We start from the raw sequence: 22,397 nt of genomic DNA, 5'->3' as shown, positions 1-22,397 counted from the left end.
TATTATCTTAGCTAGGGTAGGAGTGGATAAAAATGTTCTGCTATAGTATGTGCAGCTGACATGACTCGTGTTACTAGCAAATTTATTTATTTAGTTAGTTAGTTAGTTACAACATTTGTATCCTCACATTTTCCCATCTATTTGCAGGCTCAATGTGGCTTACATATTTCCGTAATGGTGATTACCAGTTCCGGAAAAAAGAAATACATAGTTAAGGTAGAGGAGACAGAATGGAGTAAGTATTCAGGAAGGAAAGTTCATCTTATAATAAAAATCGGGATAACTCAGTTTGAAACAATCATGAATATTAAACGTCAAAATTAATATGAGCGATAGGAAATAAAGAATTAAATATTGTGAAAGTCCAGTGTACATCTTGTTAATTGACAATTAGGGTGCGTTATTATGGTAAGCTTTCTTGAATAAATTGATCTTCAATAATTTACGGGAATTAATTATGTCGTGGGTTGTTTTTATGGTTTTTGGTAGTTCATTCCAGATTTGCGTGTCTATGTAGGAGAAACTAGATGCATATGTTAGTTTATATTTTAGTCCTTTGCAGTTGGGATAATGTAGTTAAGATACTTTTTCTGTAAATTATCCAAATTAACCCAATTATCTTCTGTAAATAATCCAGATTAATCCAATTATTACTTTTTAATATTGGAAGTCAAGCAATGATGTTATTAGTGATTCACCTGTTACAGTGGAGAAGTGAAGTCTTTGATCCTGGTGAACTGAGTTCAGTTCACACTACAGCGTCTTGTGACTCTGGGCAAGTCACTTAACTCTCTATTGCCCCAGGTACAAAATAAGTACCTTTATATAATATGTAAACCGCTTTGATTGTAACTAGAGAATGACATGGGGACGGGGACCAGCAGTAACCGTGGGGATGGGGACAAGAACAGAGTTTGTGGGGGGCGGGGTGGGGACAGATCCGACGGGGCGGGGATGGGAACAACTTCGTCCCCGTGTCATGTTTGATTTTGATTTTTTGGAAAAACAAGCAAACATTCAGGCCACAACTTGCAAAATTTGCATGGGGGATCCTGTATATCTTGCTACCAGCACATCTTCTGAGAAGACATCTTCTATTGCAGGAAGGACTGTGGAAGACAAGAGAGCTAGGCTGAATCCTGAGGTTGTTGATGATTTATTCATCCACAGATTAAAAAGTCATAACAGTGCTACATAGGACATATTTCTCCCCTCTAGGGCAAACAGAATGGGTTGTGTTTTGTACCCCTGGACATTTTAACAGGGTGAATTAGGATTCCTTTGGGTAGTAGAAATTAGCTGGAAAGGTAGAGGGTGGAGAGGAGGGTTATTATAGCTGCTTGCTGTTATTATTGTTTCTGTTTGTAATTTATACACAATCGTTGCACATCATATTGTTCCTTTTTATACTTTAATAAGATTTAAATATAAAATCATAATTGTTCAAGGCTTCTGTAGATGAGGACAAAACCCATGGGGACGGGACGGAGACAGAACCTGCGGAGATGGGGTGGGGATGGAGACAGAACCCACGGAGCAGGGTGAGGACGGGGACAAACTTTGTCCCCGTCTCATTCTCCAATTGTAGCCACAGAAAGGTAGTATATCAGTTCTCACCCCCTTCCACTAGTAGTTTGACCTGAGGCAGAGGGAAAGCGTGACTATGATGCACCCTTCAAAAGTCAGCAGTAAAGGGAGATTTTGACTCAGATGCTAAACGTTCACTTACTAAGCACAATGCTGTCTCCTCCTCCTTTTTAGGTCTTCAAGATCTGGTTATACCAGTTCCTGTAAATTGTTATCACATGATCTAATGCCTTTATGGGGGCAAATAATTTAAATCCAAAAGGAATTTATCTTTGAAAATCAGACTTTGCATCTGCTGTTTTATGTGGGTCGGGCCCATAGGATTGAACATCATATGTTAACTCTCCTGACCTCCCTGTATCCTTGGGAACATCCGTTTGTACCTGCAGTAAAGTTGGCCAATTTTTGAAACCCTGTTGTACACAGATAAAGTAATATTTAACCATGTAAAATGTTTTGAAAACGGTTCTCCTGGGAATCAAATTTTAAATTACCTGTAGTCTACAGGCACATTTTCAAAGGGGAACACCACATGGGCTAACAGGGAACAGGCTCTAGTAGGAACTTTTGAAGTAGGTGCAAATGCAACCATGGAAAATCTGCATGAGGTCTTTCAGACAGAGAGCTGCACATGGACTTTCCCCTCACGCAGGGAAAGCTTTGAAATTTTTCCTGGTAAGGACCTAGTTTATTGTAATTAATATGGTAGCGAGACAGCAGCTTACTCACTGTTTGCCCCAGTAGAAAGTGTGTGTGTGTGTGTGTGTGTGTGTGTGTGTGTGTGTGTGTGAGATTTTTCTTGAACACAAAGTTCAAGCTCGTTACATAAACAAAACAGTATTGAGAAATCATTGTAATTCGCCTTGAGCTTGGATTTGGAAAGGTGAATAATTAAATGCAAATCCTTACAGTACAAAATAAAAGTCACTGGTAATGCTGGGAGCCTTACTGTTGTTTTACTGTGACATTCATGGTGATGATGAATGTGCGGAGGTGTGTGCGTAATTCTATTCATCTTTAAAAAAAAAAACAACCCACAAAATAGTATGTGATTAAAGAATGCATTAATCCCATTAAAAACAATATGCGTTTTTATGTTTAGCTCACAAATTCTTGGCTTGCTGCAGTTCGTATCTCTGTTCCTAGTGTCTTTTGCCTCAGACTTCACATTGCAAACACTGGGTGGAAGGTGATTTCCAAGAATATATGAAACTAAAGAGAAAGTTAGAAGCAGGATAAATCTGATTCAGCAGTTTGTGATATATATTTTTTTGAGTATTCACTTGGAGTTTTCTCCAGGATTTCTCCTGGAGATTCCAAAACAATCCTGGTGAGTTGACAACCCAACTCTTAGTTGAGTTTACCACCTCATCCATGTCAACACAAAGTGATTGCTCCAATTCTTTTTTTTTTTTTTTACATCTTTGCATGAATGGATTTGTAATTTTGATTTCCCTAACAAAAAGTTGGAGCGTCATCTCTCTGAGGGGTCCTTTTACAAAGGTGCACTGAAAAATGCCTTCTTGGGATCTATTTTTTTAGCATGCCTGTAAAAAAGTCTCTCTTTCTTTTTTCCGAAAATGGACCTAGCGGTAATGAATCTGGGCAGTAATGACCTGCGCGTGTCCGTTATGCATGCCAGAAAATTAAAAAATATTTTCCAGACTCGCATAGTGGACGTGTGCCAAAATTGAAATTACCGCAAGGGCCATGCAGTAACCAGGTGGTAACTCCCAATTTGGTGCGTGTTCGGCGTGCGTAGGCACCTGCGTGGCTTAGTAAAAGGGGCCCTGAATGCACTGGGGCAAACTCGGGACTAGAGCTGTCTTCTTGGGTTGGTGTAGGTGAAGTAGCAATGGTACCTGTAGAGAGTGGTTGTGAGCAGTTTCCATTTTATGACATGTTAACATCCAGTACAAATTCTTCTGTTTAATGTTTTGTTTATTTTTTTTAGTGGAATTGAGAGTGTAATATATTTCATTTCTTTCAGGCGCTGTAAATAACAGCTCAGACACCGAGAGTGTTCCCTCTCCAAGAGCAGAAACCAAAGAGAGCGGAGAAGATGGGTCAAAATCGATAGCTGGACCCAGAAGCAGCAGCTGCCCTGAACTTGCTTCCATGGCTGAAGATGCTGCTGTTCCACCTCCAGAGGCTTCAGACCAAGCCTCCATGGAGGAAAGGCCATCAGATGAATTGGTGGTGGATGCTATAAAAAAAGAACCAGAGCTGGCAGACGGGCCCTTTCAGGAGCCCAGCCCGGGCCAAATTAAACAAGAAGAGGTGGAAGATTGCAAAGAAAAGATAAAGCTGAGCGAACCGAAGGCAGAAACCAGCATGGAGAAGGCAGAAGGCACCATGAAAATGGAAAAGAAGCATGCTAAACATTCCAGCAAAAATACAGGGCTGCATGCAGACAGCGACTCTAGTGCCACATGCAGTGCCGATGAAACAGATGAGGATGATGAGGGCGAAGACAAGAGCAGGTAAAATGGTGCAGAATCTGCTCCTGGGTTGTCATTTTCAAATGAAACAAAAATGCAATCAAAACTTGTTTTGTTTTATGTCATGGGGTTCAGTAATTTAGTATATATTAAACAGTTTTAAGGTACACTAAATTCTTTTTAATGACTAGTAAAATGGCAAAACAAATGTGGAAAATGTGTGTATCTGGCAAGATGCATATCAGTAAAATCAATTTTATTAAAGGGAATTGTACAAAACAGGGCAGCCCCTCTTGGGCCTTTGCTTGTGTAAGTAATGCTGCTTAAAACCTGTGAGCAGTATTTTGTAAATGACGTATTTTGCAAAGCCTCAGTTCAGAGGAGCCAGTTAAGGAGCCATCATCCAAAATTCTAATTTTGCAAAGTGATTTTCAGTGCTGATGTTAAGCTTAATTTCACCCCACCCTTCAGGTTCTTGTTCCAAGTTCAAGAAGTCAGCCCACGGTTAATTGTGACTCAAAACAGATGTAAAAAGCTCAGGGGGTATTTTCTGAGATGTTTTGCTAATTTAAAATGTGGAATAATGTCTTACCAGCCCAAGCTCAGAACATGCTATCTTCAAAACTATACTTGCTGCTGCCACCAGACATTCATAAGTAGCAACTTTTCTGAAATTGCTACTTACATGTAACATAGTAGATGACGGCAGGTAAAGAAAGACCAGCATGGCTCATCCACTTTGCTTTTTTAAGGTGGTTAGGGTTATGCCTGCTGCTCTGTCTACGCCTTTCTTTAGGGTTGTACCTGTCAATGTATGTGCCAGTTTACATATATTGTCAGCTATTTATGTGGCACCTAACCCTTCTGAAATCACCTCTCATTAGTGAGGGTCTCTTGTCTCCCCTTGTTTGTGTTGCCAGTAAATTGTAGGGTAGTTGTATCAAATCTTGCTGCAGTGGTTTACAGTACAGAGAGAAGGCGCGATACACAGTGATGTCTACATCTGAGAATACTTGAGGGTCATTCGGTGGAGTCTAATCACGTATTAGGCTGGGAAGCTCCCTCCTGATGACAGCCAGCGTGAGATTTATTGCATAGAGTAACTCAATTGATTGCATGTCTGTTGCATCTGTAGTTCTATAAATGTGCATAGGCCTTACAGTACGTCATGCTGACTGCTTGCAAGGGAAAGACAGATTGTAATATCTTACAAACAATGCGTCTGAGGCATGAGTTGTTCCTCACCATGGTAGCATGTGTGAGACATTCTGGTTTGCTCGCACACTCCCCCGCCCGCCTGCGGGATAAGCTAAAAGCAGCCGCTGCTGTGATGTTCTGTCACGTGTTGTTTGTCTGACTGTGCCCCTCTGTGACCCTTTCAGTGGAGCTGAACATAAGTCAAATGGAACAAGCTCTCTCTCACACACATTTCGACATTGCCGAACAGAATGTTCAGGAGGGGAGAGAGTTATGCAAGACGCCGGTAACTCTGCCCAGGTGCGCTTTTATTGGCCACCTGGTTTTTTTTCGTTTTTTTTAGACGTGCCTTCTGCTCTGTGCAAGAGCAGGAGCAGAGGAGACAAATTTCCACAGTCAATGGAATGAAGTAGGCTAGGCTGTAAAAACTGCACCCTTGACCCTTTACTGCACTGAAATGGGGGGGGGGGGGGGGGGTTTGTGCGTGTGAAATTTACTCGTCCACTTAGGAACCAATTGCATTGGGTGGCCAGTTTTTAACCAAAATAAGGGACTGTTCCTCATAAATGCACGGCCACCTCTTGGCAAGAATTCCAAAGGGCATCAACTTACATAAAATAGTGAGAAGATTTGTTATTTAAAAAACAAACAAACAAACATATAGAGAATGATTAGAGCATGAAAAGAAAGTTCTTGCTTACTCTGACCCTGCAAAGACTGGAAGGGGGTGGGGATGAAGAGATTGACCCCACTACCCATTCTGCTTGTTTTAAAGCTGTGAGAATGCAAGCTTTAACAAAGAACTAGCATTAATTATTAACCATATAAAACCCGCTATTTGACAATTTTGCTGAAATCAATTAGCAAGCTCTTAAGTGAGGGTTTATATTAGTGCTGCAGCCTGAACACCATATGTCCATCCTCTTTCAGCAATTTTTTTTTTTTGGTCAAGGTTAAAAATTAACTAGCCCTCCTCCCCCACCACCACCTTTGCCTATTGTTTACTCTTCTGGGAATACTAAATGCATGGTGTCCAAACATTGGCATAAATAGCATTCTGAGACTCTGTGCTCTACTGTGGGTTTGTGTGCTTGGATATTTTTAACCCATATCTGCTCATTATAGGTGCAATTGGGGGGGGGGGGGGGTTGTTGTTGTTTTTTGTTTTTCCTTCCTTGTATGTATTGAGAGTGAGGGTGTTGGCCTGGGGGGAAGGTTGAAGGAATGATAGAGTTATTCAGAACTCAACAAAGACTCAGCACGTTCTCAGGATATCTGCTGTGGGTTACCTCCAGGTTTTGTTTATTCCAGCATGTTCTGGGCTTGAGGTACATCATCACAGGGGTCGATATTCAAAGTCAGTTAACTGGGTAAGAGACCCTCTTGCCTGGTTAACTGGCACTTAAAGGACCTGGAGAGGAATATTCAGCGGCATTTACCTAGATAATGTCACTGATTATCCCCTTTAACTGCTAAAGCCGAATTAACTATTATGTGGGTGGTCTGGACGGAGTCTGCACATAACCGGAGAAGTACCTATCCCCCCCCCCCCCCCCCCCCCCCCCGGATTCTATATAGTGCGCCTTTCGTTCCGTGGCAAAATCCAAGCGTATTCTGTAACAACGTGCGTAACTTGGCTTAAGCCAATCAGCGTTGTTAACAGCACTTAACAAGCAATAATGAGCACTAATTGTCAATAATTAGAATTTGTGTGCATAACTTGCTAAGCGTATTCTGTAATGCTCTGCACCTAAATTCTAATGCGCGCAGGCAAAAAGGGGTAGGGAAAATGGGCATTTCGTGGGTGTTCTAATATTTATATGTGCAGTTATAGAATATGGCTCAGTGCATCTAAATCAACGCACTGGGATGTACACGATGTTTTCATTGGTGTAAATGGAGGCACGTGGTTTTAGGTGCTGGGATATCAACTAAGTGTATACCATGCCTAAATCTAGGCTCCACTTATAGAATAAGCTTAGGTGGAAATGTTTTCTGTGTGGCAGCTTGTACGTACACGGATATTTAATGCTAGTACCCAGACATGGCCTGACATTGAGTATCCGGACGTAATTTTGGCAGTGGCCGTCTGCGTTTAAAGAAACGCTGATGACTAACTATTAAATTCTATAGAGTTCAGAATTAAGAAGGGTCATCTGTAAGAAAAGAGCCAGCTGCTTAAGGGGTCCTTTTACTAAGGTGTGCTGAAAAATGTCCTGTTGTAGTGTAGATGCATGTTTTGTGCGCATGCAGAATCATTTTTCAGTGCACCTTTTTTTCTATTTTTGCCGAAAATGGACGTGCGGCAACATGAAAATTGCCATGTGTCCACGTTGGGTCTGAGACCTTACCACCAGCCATTGACCTAGTAGTAAAGTCTCACGCGATAACCGGGTGGTAATGACCTACACGCTCCAAATGCCACTTGGCACACATAGCTGACGTGCGCCAGAAAAATAAAAAATATTTTTCGGGCATGCGTAGTGGACGCATGCCAAAAATGAAATTACCTCAAGAGCTGTGCGGTAACGCCATTTTGGCGCGCGTAGACGCTTACGCAGCTTAGTAAAAGGGCCCCTAAGTTCAGCTTGGCTATCAGGTTTTTGTAACGTGATTTGGGTCAAGACTTCTCTGCACCTCAGTTGTGGCACTGAACACAGAGGCAAAAAAACTTAAGAGTTATAAAGGTTTGTGTATAACCAGGCCTCTATAGTTTGCTACCCAGTAAAACCGTGTACCATATCGTCGGTGGATTGTTCTGACCCCAGTGCAATGTTATAGCAGAGTGGGAAGGATCTGCAGGGAGTTCGTGGTTGGTTCTAGGTGGCGTAACACAATACCTGACAGAAGTCCACAGACTGTGAAGATCTGTTAGTTACGAACAGCTACACCTCACCACCCACTTAATCCCTATGGCTGGACACCCTTTATACAGAGAGGGCCACATGAATATCCGTACTATCCCTGGCGGGCTGCAACATTACATAATGTCAGAGCCAGCCAGAAATGCACAGAGCGCCACAGACCTGTGATAAATAAGTAGAAATTTAACTAAAAATGATGGAAATTGCTAGAATGGCTATTCTGAAAATATTTGAGAAATACAGTATTTAAAATTGCTAGAACTCTGTTTTCTGTGTATATTTCCCGTGGTCTCGTAGGCTGCAGGTTGCCCATCCTTGCTGTTATCCCTGCTGTTAAATGTGTGCTTGTCCACTGGGATGTCCAAGGCTTGTATTCTAATTGTAGACATGCTGCAATAACCTTGTGGTTTGATCTATGCTGAACAATCTCATAGTCTGGACTGTGTGAGACTTCCAGGAACCTTTCTGTTCTGTATGCATCATGTCATAAGATTCACTTAACCTTCTATTGCCTTCAGGGACAGAGTTAATGCTTTTTGTACCTGAATGTAACTTAACCTAATATTGGTACTTGTACACTGCTACTACCATAGGGTTCTAAGCAATTCCTAATCCAAAGATACCAGGTCATACTCGTGGGAATTACAGAAAATATCGTACAACAATGGTGCAATATGACATGGACAAGATTTTAGCTCAAAACATATTTCCTTAAATGGCAAAGTCTGTTTTCTAAAAACCTGATAAGAGTAAAACTGATGAAAACGTACAGAAGTCTCTTGCCAAATTTTAGGAGCCAGATAAGCTAGCAACATCTCATGTACCTTAAATCTCTTCCTACCTCTAACAGAAGGAAAGATAAAAGGCGACTTGTTAATAGCTCTTCTATTTCTAGAAAGAGGAACAAATTAAAATTGGGGAAGTAAGTATTCTGGGCAAGCACCATTTAAAACCTTCAAGAAGAGACATGAGAACTTAAAAAGAAACCTGGCTTTTATGGTAAGCCACTGTAATCTTATATGCACCCTGAAATACTATCATGTTTATTTAGAGCGGTATTCTGAATTGTTTGAAGTCTTTTTAGCATTTGTTTAGTACCGTCTAAATAAATAAGGTTACAATAATCCAACTTGGACAATAATAGAGCCTGGACCAATAATCTAAATTGATAAGTTTCCCAAAATAATTTCCTAACAGGCCTCAATTTTTTAAATAAGAAGAATGAACTTGATCCACATAGACCCCTAAGATCTTAGGGACCCTTTTACTAAGGCACATAAGCGCCTATGCTCACCCAACACGCGTCAATTTGGGAGTTACCAGCTGGCTACCATGTGGTCCTTGCGGTAATTTCATTTTTGACGCATGTCCGCTACATGCGCCGGAAAATGATTTTCATTTTCTGGCACGCGACAGAAACCGGTCAGTAATCATCATTCTGTGTACGTAGACAATTGCCACACGGTTAACGTGTGAGAACTTACCACTAAGTCAGTGGCTGGTGGTAAGGTCTCAGACCCAAAATGGACGTATGCCAATTTTTATTTTGCTTTTTATCAATTTTCAGCAAAAATTTTTTAAAAAGGCCTTTTTTTTTTTTTTTTTTACAGGCGCGTTGAAAAATGGATCTGCACGCACCCAAAACATGCACCTACACTAGCGCATTTTTCTATGCACCTTAGTACAAGGACCCCTTAATCACTGGAGAAAAAAAATGTACTTAATCTGATAAAAAAAAAAAAAAGATGAGGTTTATTATTCAATAGCAAAAATTTAGTCTTTTCAGCATTTAATTTAAGCTTGAGTTTCACCATCTAGGAACCGATAAGACCTAAGCATTTCTCCACGGTTATGGTCACCCGATTCAGTGTTTGATAAACCAGAATCATCAGAATAATATCATCCGCATAGATGTGACTAACAAACCCCTGAACTTCTAATTCTAAACCCAAGTTGTACAAAACAATTTTGAATAATGACAGGGATAAAGGTGATCCTTGAGGCACCCCCCCACCCCCGCTCTGATTATGCCATTCATCAGAAAATAATGTTCTTCTTTTTCCTTGTTAATGGTTTTCTTGCATATTATCTTTATTGTCTATGTATGATAAAACACATTTTTTTCAATAAAATAAAACAAAAAAAAAATTCCTTCTGTTTACCTTTGAACCAGTTTAAAACTCTACCAGCAATACCAATATTCTTGAGTTCACACAACAGGATATCATGGTCCACTAAATCAAATGCACTCGAAAGATAGAATTGCAATATAAGGGCCCTATGATAATTGCTCAATAAAGATCTAACTCTATCCAGTATTGAACCCACAACTGTTTCCATGCTGTGCCCAGTTCAAAACCCAGACTGAGATGAATGTAAAATATTGTGTTCAAGCAAATGTTTAATTAAGCACAAACTATGCCTTCTGAGAGTTTAGTAAACATAGGTATGGATGCTGCTAACCTATAATTAGAAACCAGAAGACTTGATTCCTTAGGATTTTTCATTAAAGGTGTAATTAAATAATTTCTTCTAAATTTTATGGAAATAGGCCCAATGAGAATAAAGATCGAACCCAGTCCACCAATAAAGTTCTAAATGTAATTAGAAATGAACCAGAGGTGGACTGACCATTGGGACAATTGGTCAGTGCCTGAGGGCCCCTCAGCAGTAGGGGACTCACTCTCCCGTAGCCCCCAATCTCATTTAATCACTTTTAATAGGTTGTTAGGGTCCCTTGACCCTTATTGCCCGGGGGCCTAGATCACTGGAGCGGAGGAGTAGCCTAGTGGTTATTGCAGTGGACTTTGATCCTGGGGAACTGAGTTTGATTCCCACTGCAGCTCCTTGTGACTCTGGGCAAGTCACTTAACCCTCCATTGCCCGTGGTACAAAAGTACCTGAATATATGTAAACCGCTTTGAATGTAGTTGCAAAAACCTCAGAAAGGCGGTATATCAAGTCCCATTTCCCTTTCCCTTTCCCTATTTGAGATTCTAGATGGAATGTTGCTACTATTGAGATTCTGTTGCTACTATTTGAGATTCTACATGGAATGTTGCTATTCCACTAGCAACATTCCATGTAGAAGCCTGCCCTTGCAGATCAGCAATGCACGTGCAGGACGTCAGACTCACAGAAACGGAAGCCTGCGCGGCCGCATTGCTGATCTGCAAGGGCAGGCTTCTATATGGAATGTTGCTAGTGGAGGAGTAGCCTAGTGGTTAGTGCAGCAGACTTTGATCCTGGGGAACTGAGTTCAATTCCCACTGCAGCTCCTTGTGACTCTGGGCAAGTCACTTAACCCTCCATTGCCCCTGGTACAAAATAAGTACCTGAATATATGTAAACCGCTTTGACTGTAGTTGCAAAAACTTCAGAAAGGCAGTATATCAAAGTCCCATTTCCCTTTCCCTTTCCTCTCCTGCCATGAACCACTAGTGAAAAGATTTGAACTAAATAAATAAAAAAATTATAGAGAGCAACGCACTGGAGTCACCAGTTCAAGAAATATTAGCTTTAGCCAATTAGTGAGAGACCTAGAAAGGAGTGAACTTGGAAAACAGTGAAATCTGCCAGGTCTTCACTCTTCTGCCAAATTAAACAATGGAACAAAGGACAGTTGTGCCAAAAGACATGAAGCAAGTACATTTTTGCTTTCAGTATTCCTGTGATGGCTATTTATGAGAAACATTTTGATGCACGAGCCTGGTTAGCTGCCCTGCAGGCCCTTCTCCAGTCTTCTCTGCTGGTTTTGCATTGATCAGAAGTAGAGGCAGAGAAGTAATCCAGTGAAAATAACAACATAGCTTTTAGCGCAATAGTGGGGATAATTTTATAAGTGAATTAAGCATATAGAACTACATTAGACATGGTCAAGTATGTGCGTATAAAATTGCCCTGAAGGTGGGGGAGGAAGGGATGGCCGGGGAGGGGTGTTTCCTGGTAAAATTATAAAATTGAGGTTGTGTTTCTGGTTGTTGTTGTTGGGTTTTTTTTTGTCATTTGCTCTAGCAGAGTATATTCTTCTTTGCTTTGTGGTTGTAAGCTGTTCTCCTCTTTTTGTGCCATGTTATCTGCAAGTTTTTTCTTATGCATTACTCTATTGTTTTTACTACTACTATTTAGCATTTCTATAGCGCTACAAGGCATACGCAGTGCTGCACAAACATAGAAGAAAGACAGTCCCTGCTCAAAGAGCTTACAATCTAATAGACAAAAAATAAATAAAGTAAGCAAATCAAATCAATTAATGTAAACGGGAAGGAAGAGAGGAGGGTAGGTGGAGGCGAGTGGTTACGAGTCAAAAGCAATGTTAAAGAGGTGGGCTTTCAGTCTAGATTTAAAGGTGGCCAAGGATGGGGCAAGACGTAGGGGCTCAGGAAGTTTATTCCAGGCGTAGGGTGCAGCGAGACAGAAGGCGCGAAGTCTGGAGTTGGCAGTAGTGGAGAAGGGAACAGATAAGAAGGATTTATCCATGGAGCGGAGTGCACGGGAAGGGGTGTAGGGAAGGACGAGTGTGGAGAGATACTGGGGAGCAGCAGAGTGAGTACATTTATAGGTTAGTAGAAGAAGTTTGAACAGGATGCGAAAACAGATAGGTAGCCAGTGAAGGGTCTTGAGGAGAGGGGTAGTATGAGTAAAGCGACCCTGGCGGAACATGAGACGGGCAGCAGAGTTTTGAACCGACTGGAGAGGGGAAAGGTGACTAAGTGGGAGGCCAGCAAAAAAGCAGATTGCAGTAGTCTAAACGAGAGGTGACAAGGGTGTGGATGAATAAAACCTTGTTGAATTAAAAATTTAAAAAAAAAGTTGCCCTGAAGGATACATGAGGGTGCAAGAGGAGAGGTAAAGGAAGTCATATTGACTGTTGAGAGACATCAACCAATTTCGCCATTAGTACTCACAATTAGCCCCTCCCCCCCATGCCCACCCCAAAGTACTTTTTCTACTTAATAGACATTCCTGGGGTGTAGAATTGGCAGAATGAGGATGGGATCAGGGCTTATATGAATATTTGTAGTATATATTCCACTTTTTACTGGCTCCTACATGGACAAAGTTATTCCTGCCTCGGAAAATAACTTTCTGTGGGAGCTATTTTATAAAACATTGGATGAAAATCCCTGTTAAAGGCCCAATACTGTCCATATAATGAAACAGAGAAAGTAACAACAGATAAATACCATATGCATAAAGTTTGCTTATTTGTTCCATCTATTGTCCTTTATAGTATACATATGTATCAAAAAAAAAGGAAAAAAAAAAACCTCAGGGTTCAAAAGTTAAATGCACCAGATCAACCGAAAAAAAAAAAATGATCTGGGTGTAAAATGAAAAATGTATCTACCTAATTCTTAATATAAATGATGATGTGTGCTCAGAACCCAGTGCTACCCAACCAGGGTCACACTCACCTATCCCATCATTGCATACATGGAATGAAATATCCAAGTTTTCTTCAAACATCAGGGTTTGCAAATCTTGAGCCTTTTTACTTAGACTATGGGCATTTGTGCTCATTGCTTTCCATGTGCTAGGTGATTCTATATTTAGACGGCCTTTCCCTCTGCATCGTGATTATTCTGGGGGTGACTTTCTGAATTCCCTTGCTTCCTTTTGTCACCCTCACCCTCTAGTTTAAATGTCTAGAAACATACCCTCTGAATTTGTCCCAAAGGATCCTTTTTACTGTCACAGAAAGATGTAGCCCATACTCGCATTATTTTCCATGTATTACCCCATCCTCCTATGTATCTAAAACCTTCTTCTTTACTCCAAGATTCAAGCCACTTATTGAATTCTGCTGTTTTACGTAGTCTTTCCTCTCCCTTCCCACATGTAGGAATTACTTCACAAAAAATCCGCAGTCTGAACCAAAGACTTCAGTCCCTCCCCGAGCTTCTGGAACACTCTCTGTGCTGTAACTGAACTGTGTTCCTAAATTAATTCCTCTGATAATGGAGTCTCCTAGCAGTAAGAATTTTCTGCTTTGCACCAAATTGTCATTGTTTGGGGGATGTTTCTTGGATTGTGCTACCTTCCTTGCCTGTGGTTCCACCTCAGTACTTCTTTTCTCAACATCATAATGATCCAGTGCAGCAATTGAATTTGCAGGGGCAAAGGTTGGGAGGATGAATGCTTCTGTATCACAGGTCTTAATCTATTTGAGCCTACTGTGACCCATCTATTCCTGTGTTGCTTCATTCTCTGTGGCAGTGGTGGTGGTGGTAAGTTGGCTGGGAATTGAGTAATCCTGGATGCTTCCTTAATTTTAGCCAATTCCTTCTTGAGGTTGTTGATGTCATCAGATATTTGTAAACCCCCTCTCCTTCCACTGTACTACTACTACTACTTATCATTTCTAAAGTGCTACTAGACGTACACAGCGCTGTACATTTGAACATGAAGAGACAGTCTCTGCTCAACAGAGCTTACAATCTAATTAGGACAGACAAACAGGACAAACAAGAGATAAGGGAATATTAAAGTAAGGATGATAAAATAAGGATTCTGTAAGAACCGTAAATTGTCTGTACCCAGAGAAAAATCCCCATTCCCCCAAATGGGCAAAAAACTGCAACAGTGGGTATCAAAAGCCCAAATCTTCACCAAATCCCGCCAAAGTGCACACAGTGGGCTCTCCAAAACACGAATATGAATGGGCAAAGATGAAGGTCTTGCATTCAGCACATACTGGAGATGTATCAGTGAACACAGCGCACCCTCCACATGTATTGGAGTGTACTCTGCCCTCCAAAAAATCCAATTACATATATGACATAGCGTGCAAGCCATATTATACAACTTAACGTCCCTGTTTTCACTGCAACACTTAGAAATGATTGGCTTTGCGGACTACTGAGATCCTGCTTTCACTTCAGCACTTGAAATACACATTTTCTATGCATTTTCAATGTGTTCCGTGTTATCCGACTTTTCATTTATCTGAAAATGGACCAGTTCTGTTTACATTGGATAATTGAGACTGTACTGTAACATTATTTTTCAGGTACTTAGGGCTCCTTTTATTAAGGTGTGCTAACGGACTTAGGAATAAAATGGGTTTCTTAGCATTTAGCATGCACTAATTATTAGCACACGCTAAATCCATTAGCGCACCTTAGTAAAAGGAGCCATTAATTTCCTGCATCTTCAGCAAGAGAAGGAACCCCCCCCCCCCCCCCAAATAAAAATGTTAGATTTAAGGATGAGGCAAAAGTCCCACAATGTACAAGTTTTTTGCCTGTGCAAAGTTTTGTGCAGGGGCGGACTGATCATATGGGCAACCAGACAGTCCTGAGGGCCCAGAGGGTCTGGGGTGCCAAGTGCGTGTCTCCCTTCTCCCCCCCCCTCCCCCGCACACTACAGCCCACCGAGCCTCAGTGGGCCCTCCTCAGGCCTACATTGAAGGTCCCTGGTGATCTAGTGGCCTCTGTGGGAGCAGGAAAAAACCTCACTCTTTCCTGCCTGCTGCGCTGCTCTGTCCGGCACTATTACGTCTTCAAAATGGCTGCCGAGATTGCCGAGACCTGCAAGACTGCTTCAGGATGTCTCAGCAGCCATTGAGAGAAGTGGCGGTGCCAGGTGGAGCACCGGTGGCAGGCATGAGTTCTTTCCTTCTCCCCAGAGAGGCCACTAGACCACCAGGGCTCTTCAAGGTAGGCCTGGGGGGGGCTGTAGTGTGCAGGGGAGGGGTGCTGAAAACAAAGTTGGGGGCCCAGATCACAGTCAGTCCACCCTTGGTTTTGTGTGGAACTTGTTCTCCCTTTATGCAAAATGCAAGAAGTTAAACCCTTGGGTGAAAATGGCATCATTTGAGGATTGTTCTTGCAAACTGACTTGCAGGCTTCTCGTACTCCCATCCCTCCCAAAACATAAACCTGACTGTATTTCAGATAACTCTGATGGAATACTGATATGAGCGATATCAAGGTCAGACTCATATATTTCAGTGAAAATCCTAGTTACATGGGTATAATGCACTTAAGGGTCCTTTCAGTAAACTGCTGTAAAAAGTCTTTCCCCTGTGCTAAGGCCATTTTTACCGCAGCCGTAAAAATACCTTTTTTCTATTTTTTACATTAATGATTATATGTTAGTGTTGCCATTAGTGCATGACCATTTTTTTAAAATTACCATGTGAATACTTACCACTATCTATTTTGTAGATGGTAAAGACTCGTGCGGTATTTGTGTACTAGACCGTTTGCGCATGGTAATGTAGATGCGCAGGAATGCTCTTGACATGCCCCCTCAAAAAAATTTTTGAAAAATTGTTTAGCACACGTGCAGATTTCAAAGTTATCACTGGACACCTGAGCACGTCTCGCAGTACTCCATTATTTGCTGCATTAGGGTTGTGTTAGCAGCTAACACAGCTTAATAAAAGGACCCCTTATTTAGGATAATGATGCCCAAATTGGCCTTCAGGTCCAGCACAGCTAGTCAGGTTTTCAGGATATCTACAATGAATACTCATGAAGTCTGTCTGCATATATTGGGGCTGTGCATGCAAATATATCTCATGTAATTTAATTGTGAATATCATGAGCATCACTTAATTAAGAAATTGTGTGAAATTGACCAAGATTTTAGTAAGATTCATTTAAAAATATTTTGCTGGTGAAGTTACTATGGTTTTGGACCTATAAATAAAATTGTCTATCTGTGTTTTTGTCCAGAGTGCTGTGTCAAAGGCCCAGCCTGCTGAATACTGCCAATGACGGAAGGGTAAACTCTTCACCTCAAAAACCGCTGGATCTAAAACAGCTGAAGCAGAGAGCGGCATACATCCCTCCCATTGTAAGTACAGCACCTGACTGCCAAATTAAAATATATAAACATAAAATTAACATCAACTGATCTCTAAATAATAAAATATTAAAAATAAAAAAAACTCTAATAAGTAGTAACTACATAAGCCAGACAAGAGAACTTTGATCACATTTGGACACATGAACATGTCTGTATAGGGCTATGATTGAGGGCTAAAGTTTACCACTGCATTAATGTGCCCTAACACCATTAATGTGTATGATTGATAAGATCCACTGTGGTAAATTATTTATTTTTTGATTTATTTAATTCACCCATGGCAGTGTACAGCAAGAACAATCTGGACCCAGGAAATACACAATTCAAATAACAGTGCATATTATGGCATAGTCTTCTACTTACTGTGTTGACACAATGCACAATAAGACATCTTAAAAGAAAGCATAGAGTGTAAACAGATAAGATAGAATAACAGGAGTTAGATAGAAAAGGGTAAGGGGACCGATGGTAAGAGGCAATGTTCTATTTTGGATTAGGAACTGTTTAATAGAAAACAGAGGGTAGGGTTAAATAGCCATTTCTTTTAGTTGAGGGTGAATAGTGGAGTTCCCCAGGGATCTATACTGGACCGGTACTATTTAACATATTTATGAATGATCAGGAACTGGGAACAACAAGTGAGTTGATTCAGTTTTGCAGATGACACAAAACTATTCAAAGTTGTTAAAACGCATGCAGATTGTGAAGCTTGCATCGCCTCATCTCAAGAAAGATATAGTAGAATTGGAAAAGGTGCAGCGAAGGGCGACTAAAATGATAGCGGGGATGGGACGACTTCCCTATGAAGAAAGACTAAGGAGGCTAGGGCTATTCAGCTTGGAGAAGAGACAGCTGAGGGGAGACATGATAGAGGTATATAAAATATTGAGTGGAGTGGAACAGGTGGATGTGAAGCGTCTGTTCACGCTTTCCAAAAATACTAGGACTAGGGGGCATGTGATTAAACTACAGTGTAGTAAATTTAAAACAAATCGGAGAAAATTTTTCTTCACCCAACGTGTAATTAAACTCTGGAATTCATTGCCGGAAAATGTGGTGAAGGCCGTTAGCTTAGCAGAGTTTAAAAAGGGGTTGGACGGTTTCCTAAAGGACAAGTCCATAAACCGCTACTAAACGGACTTGGAAAAATCCAAAATCCCAGGAATAACATGTATAGAATGTTTGTACTTTTGGGAAGCTTGCCAGGTGCCCTTGGCCTGGATTGGCCGCTGTCGTGGACAAGATGCTGGGCTCGATGGACCCTTGGTCTTTTCCCAGTATGGCATTACTTATGTACTTATGACCTTAGGATATTTGAAGACTGGGCATCCAAATGGCAGATGAAATTTAATATGGCCAAGTGGATGCATCCTAAAGTGATTTATGTGTTCAGAAGTGTGTCCCTTCTAGTACTTTTGTAAGTCTGGAAGCAGCAGTTTCCTTGACAGGCCAGAAGGAAATTTTTCCATTGGTAACTCTAGATCACAGCTTTCCAAACTGTGAGTCGGGACCCCAAATGGGGTCACAGCCTGCTTTTGGGGTCATGACCTAGTAATCTCTCCATAGGTGTATTATTATTCAGCACCTCCAGGGGACACAAAATTTTATCTGAACTCAATCATGGGGTCACAGGCCCAGTAAGATTAGGAAGCACTGTTCTAGGCCATTTTCCTCAGTTGCAGTTCTTGCCTCCTACCAGTAGAGGGAGCTTATTATATGCTTCGCATTAAAGGTTGAGTACGACAGGGTCAGTAAATGGGATGACCTATTCCTCTCTTCACTCTGTAGATAGCGGAGGGATTCACTGAGGGATCCTTACAGAGCGGAGCCGTGAAGCCACAGGTTCCTCATCATGCCTTGGCTCTCTATGAACAGCAGATTTCCAAGGCCCATGAGTCGGCACTGGAAGGCACAGCTCACACTAAGCAGTCCCAGCAGCAGGAAAAGGAGCCACAGCCAAGCAGCAGCCCTGAAGGAAAAAGCAATAGTCCAGTCATTGATGAGAGAGATGGTAAGCTCTTGGGTAGCCTGTGCATATAGCTTTTATTTCCCAGGCTGTTAACACGAACAGATCTGTAACAGTTCCTTGGAGCATCAAACACTTCCGTAGGCCTGGCTAATTTATTGTTTCCATTAACTAAAGTAGTCCAGGTCTTGTTAAACATTTCAGAAGAGCAAGCAGAGGTCAGAGGATTGGAATGTTGTTCTTCATTCTGACACTTCTCACCTGGTATTTAGTCCGACTCCGTACAGAATGTGGAAGAAAATTGTAGTGAATTTTTCCTCTCTTCTCTCTACTGGCCTCCTTTTCTACAAGTCTCCAAAATGACAATGGGATGTGTTTGTGTTGCCAGCTTGTTCAGTTGATGCTTTTGGTGTGTTTCAAGCTGTCCTCATTCAGACCTCTCAGTGAGTCAGAATTGAAAAACGGAGGGCCTGATATTTTAAATAAATGGCTATTAAATGCCTAGGAGAGGCTCCTGGCCATTTAAATCACCTATCCAGGGCTAACTGGGCACCTTCAGTGACAATTAACCAGAAAGGGCCACTAAAAATGTCCATTTAGTGCTGAACCCGAAACTAGCTATTTTGGGGGCATTTCCTGGTGCGATTGTGTCAGTCCTATCTTTATGCAGTTCACCGTAGCCAGTTAATTGCTGAATATCGCAGATAACTGGCTATATTTCTGCTGGCCCCATATACCCAGAAATTCCAGAGACCTTGCCCGGCATTGAATTTCCGGAGATAATGCCAGCAGTGGTCACCAAACCGGTGATATCCGCCAGTTGAATATCGGGCCCAGGATCTTCCAGGCTTTTATATCTTCTTGAATTAATTCATTTTACTTTTAAATGTGGTTTCCCAATGTTGTAGAAGGAACACAGTTAGCCTCCTAAAAGTACTGCCCATTAGGGAAAGACAGTAATCAAACCCTGCAAATATTTTGCTCTTAAAAGCCTGCAAGCTGGTTTTCACAAGGACACTCCCCTGGGATAGGGGCCCCTTTGAAAACTGGGGTCAGCCTTCACACTGGGGGGAATTCAAGAATTGGTGCCCAAAGTTAGGTACTGGGATTAATTGCACTGAGCTAGTACTCTGTAAAGGGTGCTGTGCATGGAGCGTCCTTTATAGAATAATAGCTTAGCGTGCATTTTGCACCTAATCTTGGGCATGAGTATTTACGCCTGCCAAAGGCTGATGTAAATGCTCGTACCCAAATGATGGCAGTTAGGTGCACAAATGCAGGTATTTTATAACATTGCGCCTAATTTCTGGGTACGTCCCAGGCCTGCCCATAGCTACACTTCTTTTGGGTTGTGCACTGTGAAATTTAGGCACACATAGAATAGGGCAGATCCACATGTAACTCCTAATTACTGCCCTTAAGTGCTTGTTAACACCAATAATTGAGTATTGTGTTCAATTCTGGTCACAGCATCTCAAAAAAGATAGTGGAATTAGAAAAGGTTCAAAGAAGAGCAACCAGAATGATAGAGGGGATGGAACTGCTCCCATATGAGGAAGGGCTAAAGAGGTTGGGGGCCTTTTGAAGGGGAATATGATTGAGGTCTGCAAAATCCTGAGTGGTGTGGAAAGGGTGGAGGTGAATCGATTTTTTTCACTCATTCAAAAAGTACAAAGACCAGGGGACATGCAATGAAATTACATGGAAATAATTTTAAAACAAATAGGAGGAATTTTTTTCACTCAAAGAATAGTTACGTTCTGGAATTTGTTGCCGGAAGATGTGGTAACGGAGGTTAGCGTATCTGGGTTTAAAAAAGGTTTTGACAAGTTCCTGGAGGAAAAGCCCCATAGTCTGTTATTGAGATGGACATGGGTGAAGCCACTGCTTGCCCTGGGATTGGTAACAAGGAGTGTTGCTACTCCTTGGGATTCTGGAATCTTGATACTGTTTGGGGTTCTGGAATGTTGCTGCTAATTGGGTTTTTGTCAGGTACTTGTGACCTGGATTGGCTGCTGTTGGAAGCAGGATATTGGGCTAGTTGGACCATTGAGCCAGTCTAGGCTTTACTTCCATTGCTTTCAGTGGAAGTAAAATCCTGACTGGCTCAATTCTATCTTCTTTTTTGTGGAGCCTTATGGTAACCTTAACCATTGATCTGACCCAGTATTTCTGTCCTTATGTAATAATAGTTTATCACCTAATTAGTTTACATGTGGATCTGGGATCTGTGTCCAAATTAGCATGCCCATTTTTGGTCAACCGATACAGAATCGGGCAAACGGGGGGTAAAACCCCAACTTAAAAGTGCATGCAGGGTTTGGTTACCTGTGCCCACCCCAGCCTCATTCCTGGTCCCACTCACCTTTGGCACAGCTAAAGATACAGGTATTTACCTACCTAAATTCGTTTCATTCCTGCTGCTTAAATTCTACAATTTGGCTTAAAATGCTCTGCATACATAAAACTGGGAAAATATTCAGCTGGCAGCAGTCAGTATTTTTTTTGCCCGTTGCTGGTGTTATGCCGATATATTCAATGCCAGGCCGTGTTCAGGCACCAACATTGAATATTTTATTTATTTGTTGCATTTGTATCCCACATTTTCCCACCTATTTGCAGGCTCAGTGTGGCTTGCAATATTCCATAATGGCATTCGCCATTCCAGAATAAAAAGATACAATTGGTATTACATACAAAACATGAATGGCATAAAAGAAGTAATCAATCAGGTATAGAAAGAAAACATTCTGAGTATAAGGTAAAGTGGTGATGTGTTGTAGTTACTATTATTAGTCATTATGATATTCATTATAAATATCTCACTTAACCGCATGAGTGAAATTGGACAAAGATGGGACTGTGTTTTATATGGGTCCTAATTATCCGGTTAACTTATGCTGCTAAATGCTGACTCCGTCCCTGGACTACCCACAAAATTGCCAGCTACGAGTGACGGTTACTGCTAATATTCAGCAGTACTGTCCGGTTAAGTGCTGCTGAATGTTACTAGATAGTCCTGCACAAGTGATTTAATGAGACTGGAGCCTCCCAGGTTAATTCGCTTTGAACTTGGACCTCAATATGGCTTTTTTTTTCTGATGGTTTGGGGTTGTTTTTTTTTTGTTTTTGTTTTTTTTGCAAAGTAATGCTTCTCAGATGTATTGCATTATAAAATGGATTGTGATCCCAGCATTTAATGAGGTTACTTATTATGGAGTCGCTAAGAACGTACGTAAATTGTGATAATTAGTCATTTACATGGGTATGCTGTCACGTGCGCGTGTAAGTGGGCTGTGTTCCCCAGGGTACAATTTTATAAGTGTGCGCAGAGAATCGATGTCACAATTACGCATGTAGATAATAAAATCTTGGGCCTGATATTCAAAGTGATTTAGCTGGCTGCTGATTGATTAAATCACTTGGTTGGGGCTAAATAATATTCAGCGGCTCTTAACCAGCTAAGTACTGCTGAATCGCAGTTAGTGACAAACTCAAAGCAGTTTGCCGCTGATACTCAGCTCT

The 22,397-nt window shown here is 41.4% G+C and overlaps 1 protein-coding gene across 1 annotated transcript in view; it reads left to right on the top strand.

The window, feature by feature from the left end:
- LOC115479673 (nuclear receptor corepressor 2-like) overlaps window positions 1-22,397 on the top strand; it is a 667,653-nt gene that overhangs the window by 588,755 nt on the left and 56,501 nt on the right. Inside the window, exons 20-22 of the mRNA XM_030217748.1 lie at window positions 3,578-4,070; window positions 16,774-16,894; window positions 18,695-18,917. Coding sequence (XP_030073608.1) covers window positions 3,578-4,070; window positions 16,774-16,894; window positions 18,695-18,917 — 837 coding nt within the window. The remainder of the gene's footprint in view (window positions 1-3,577; window positions 4,071-16,773; window positions 16,895-18,694; window positions 18,918-22,397) is intronic.

The sequence above is a fragment of the Microcaecilia unicolor genome, chromosome 11 (genome assembly GCF_901765095.1).
Source record: "Microcaecilia unicolor chromosome 11, aMicUni1.1, whole genome shotgun sequence".
Taxonomy (NCBI): Eukaryota; Metazoa; Chordata; class Amphibia; order Gymnophiona; family Siphonopidae; genus Microcaecilia; species Microcaecilia unicolor.
Note: the sequence above shows the minus strand (reverse complement) of the source record. Positions and strands in the feature narration are given on the sequence as shown.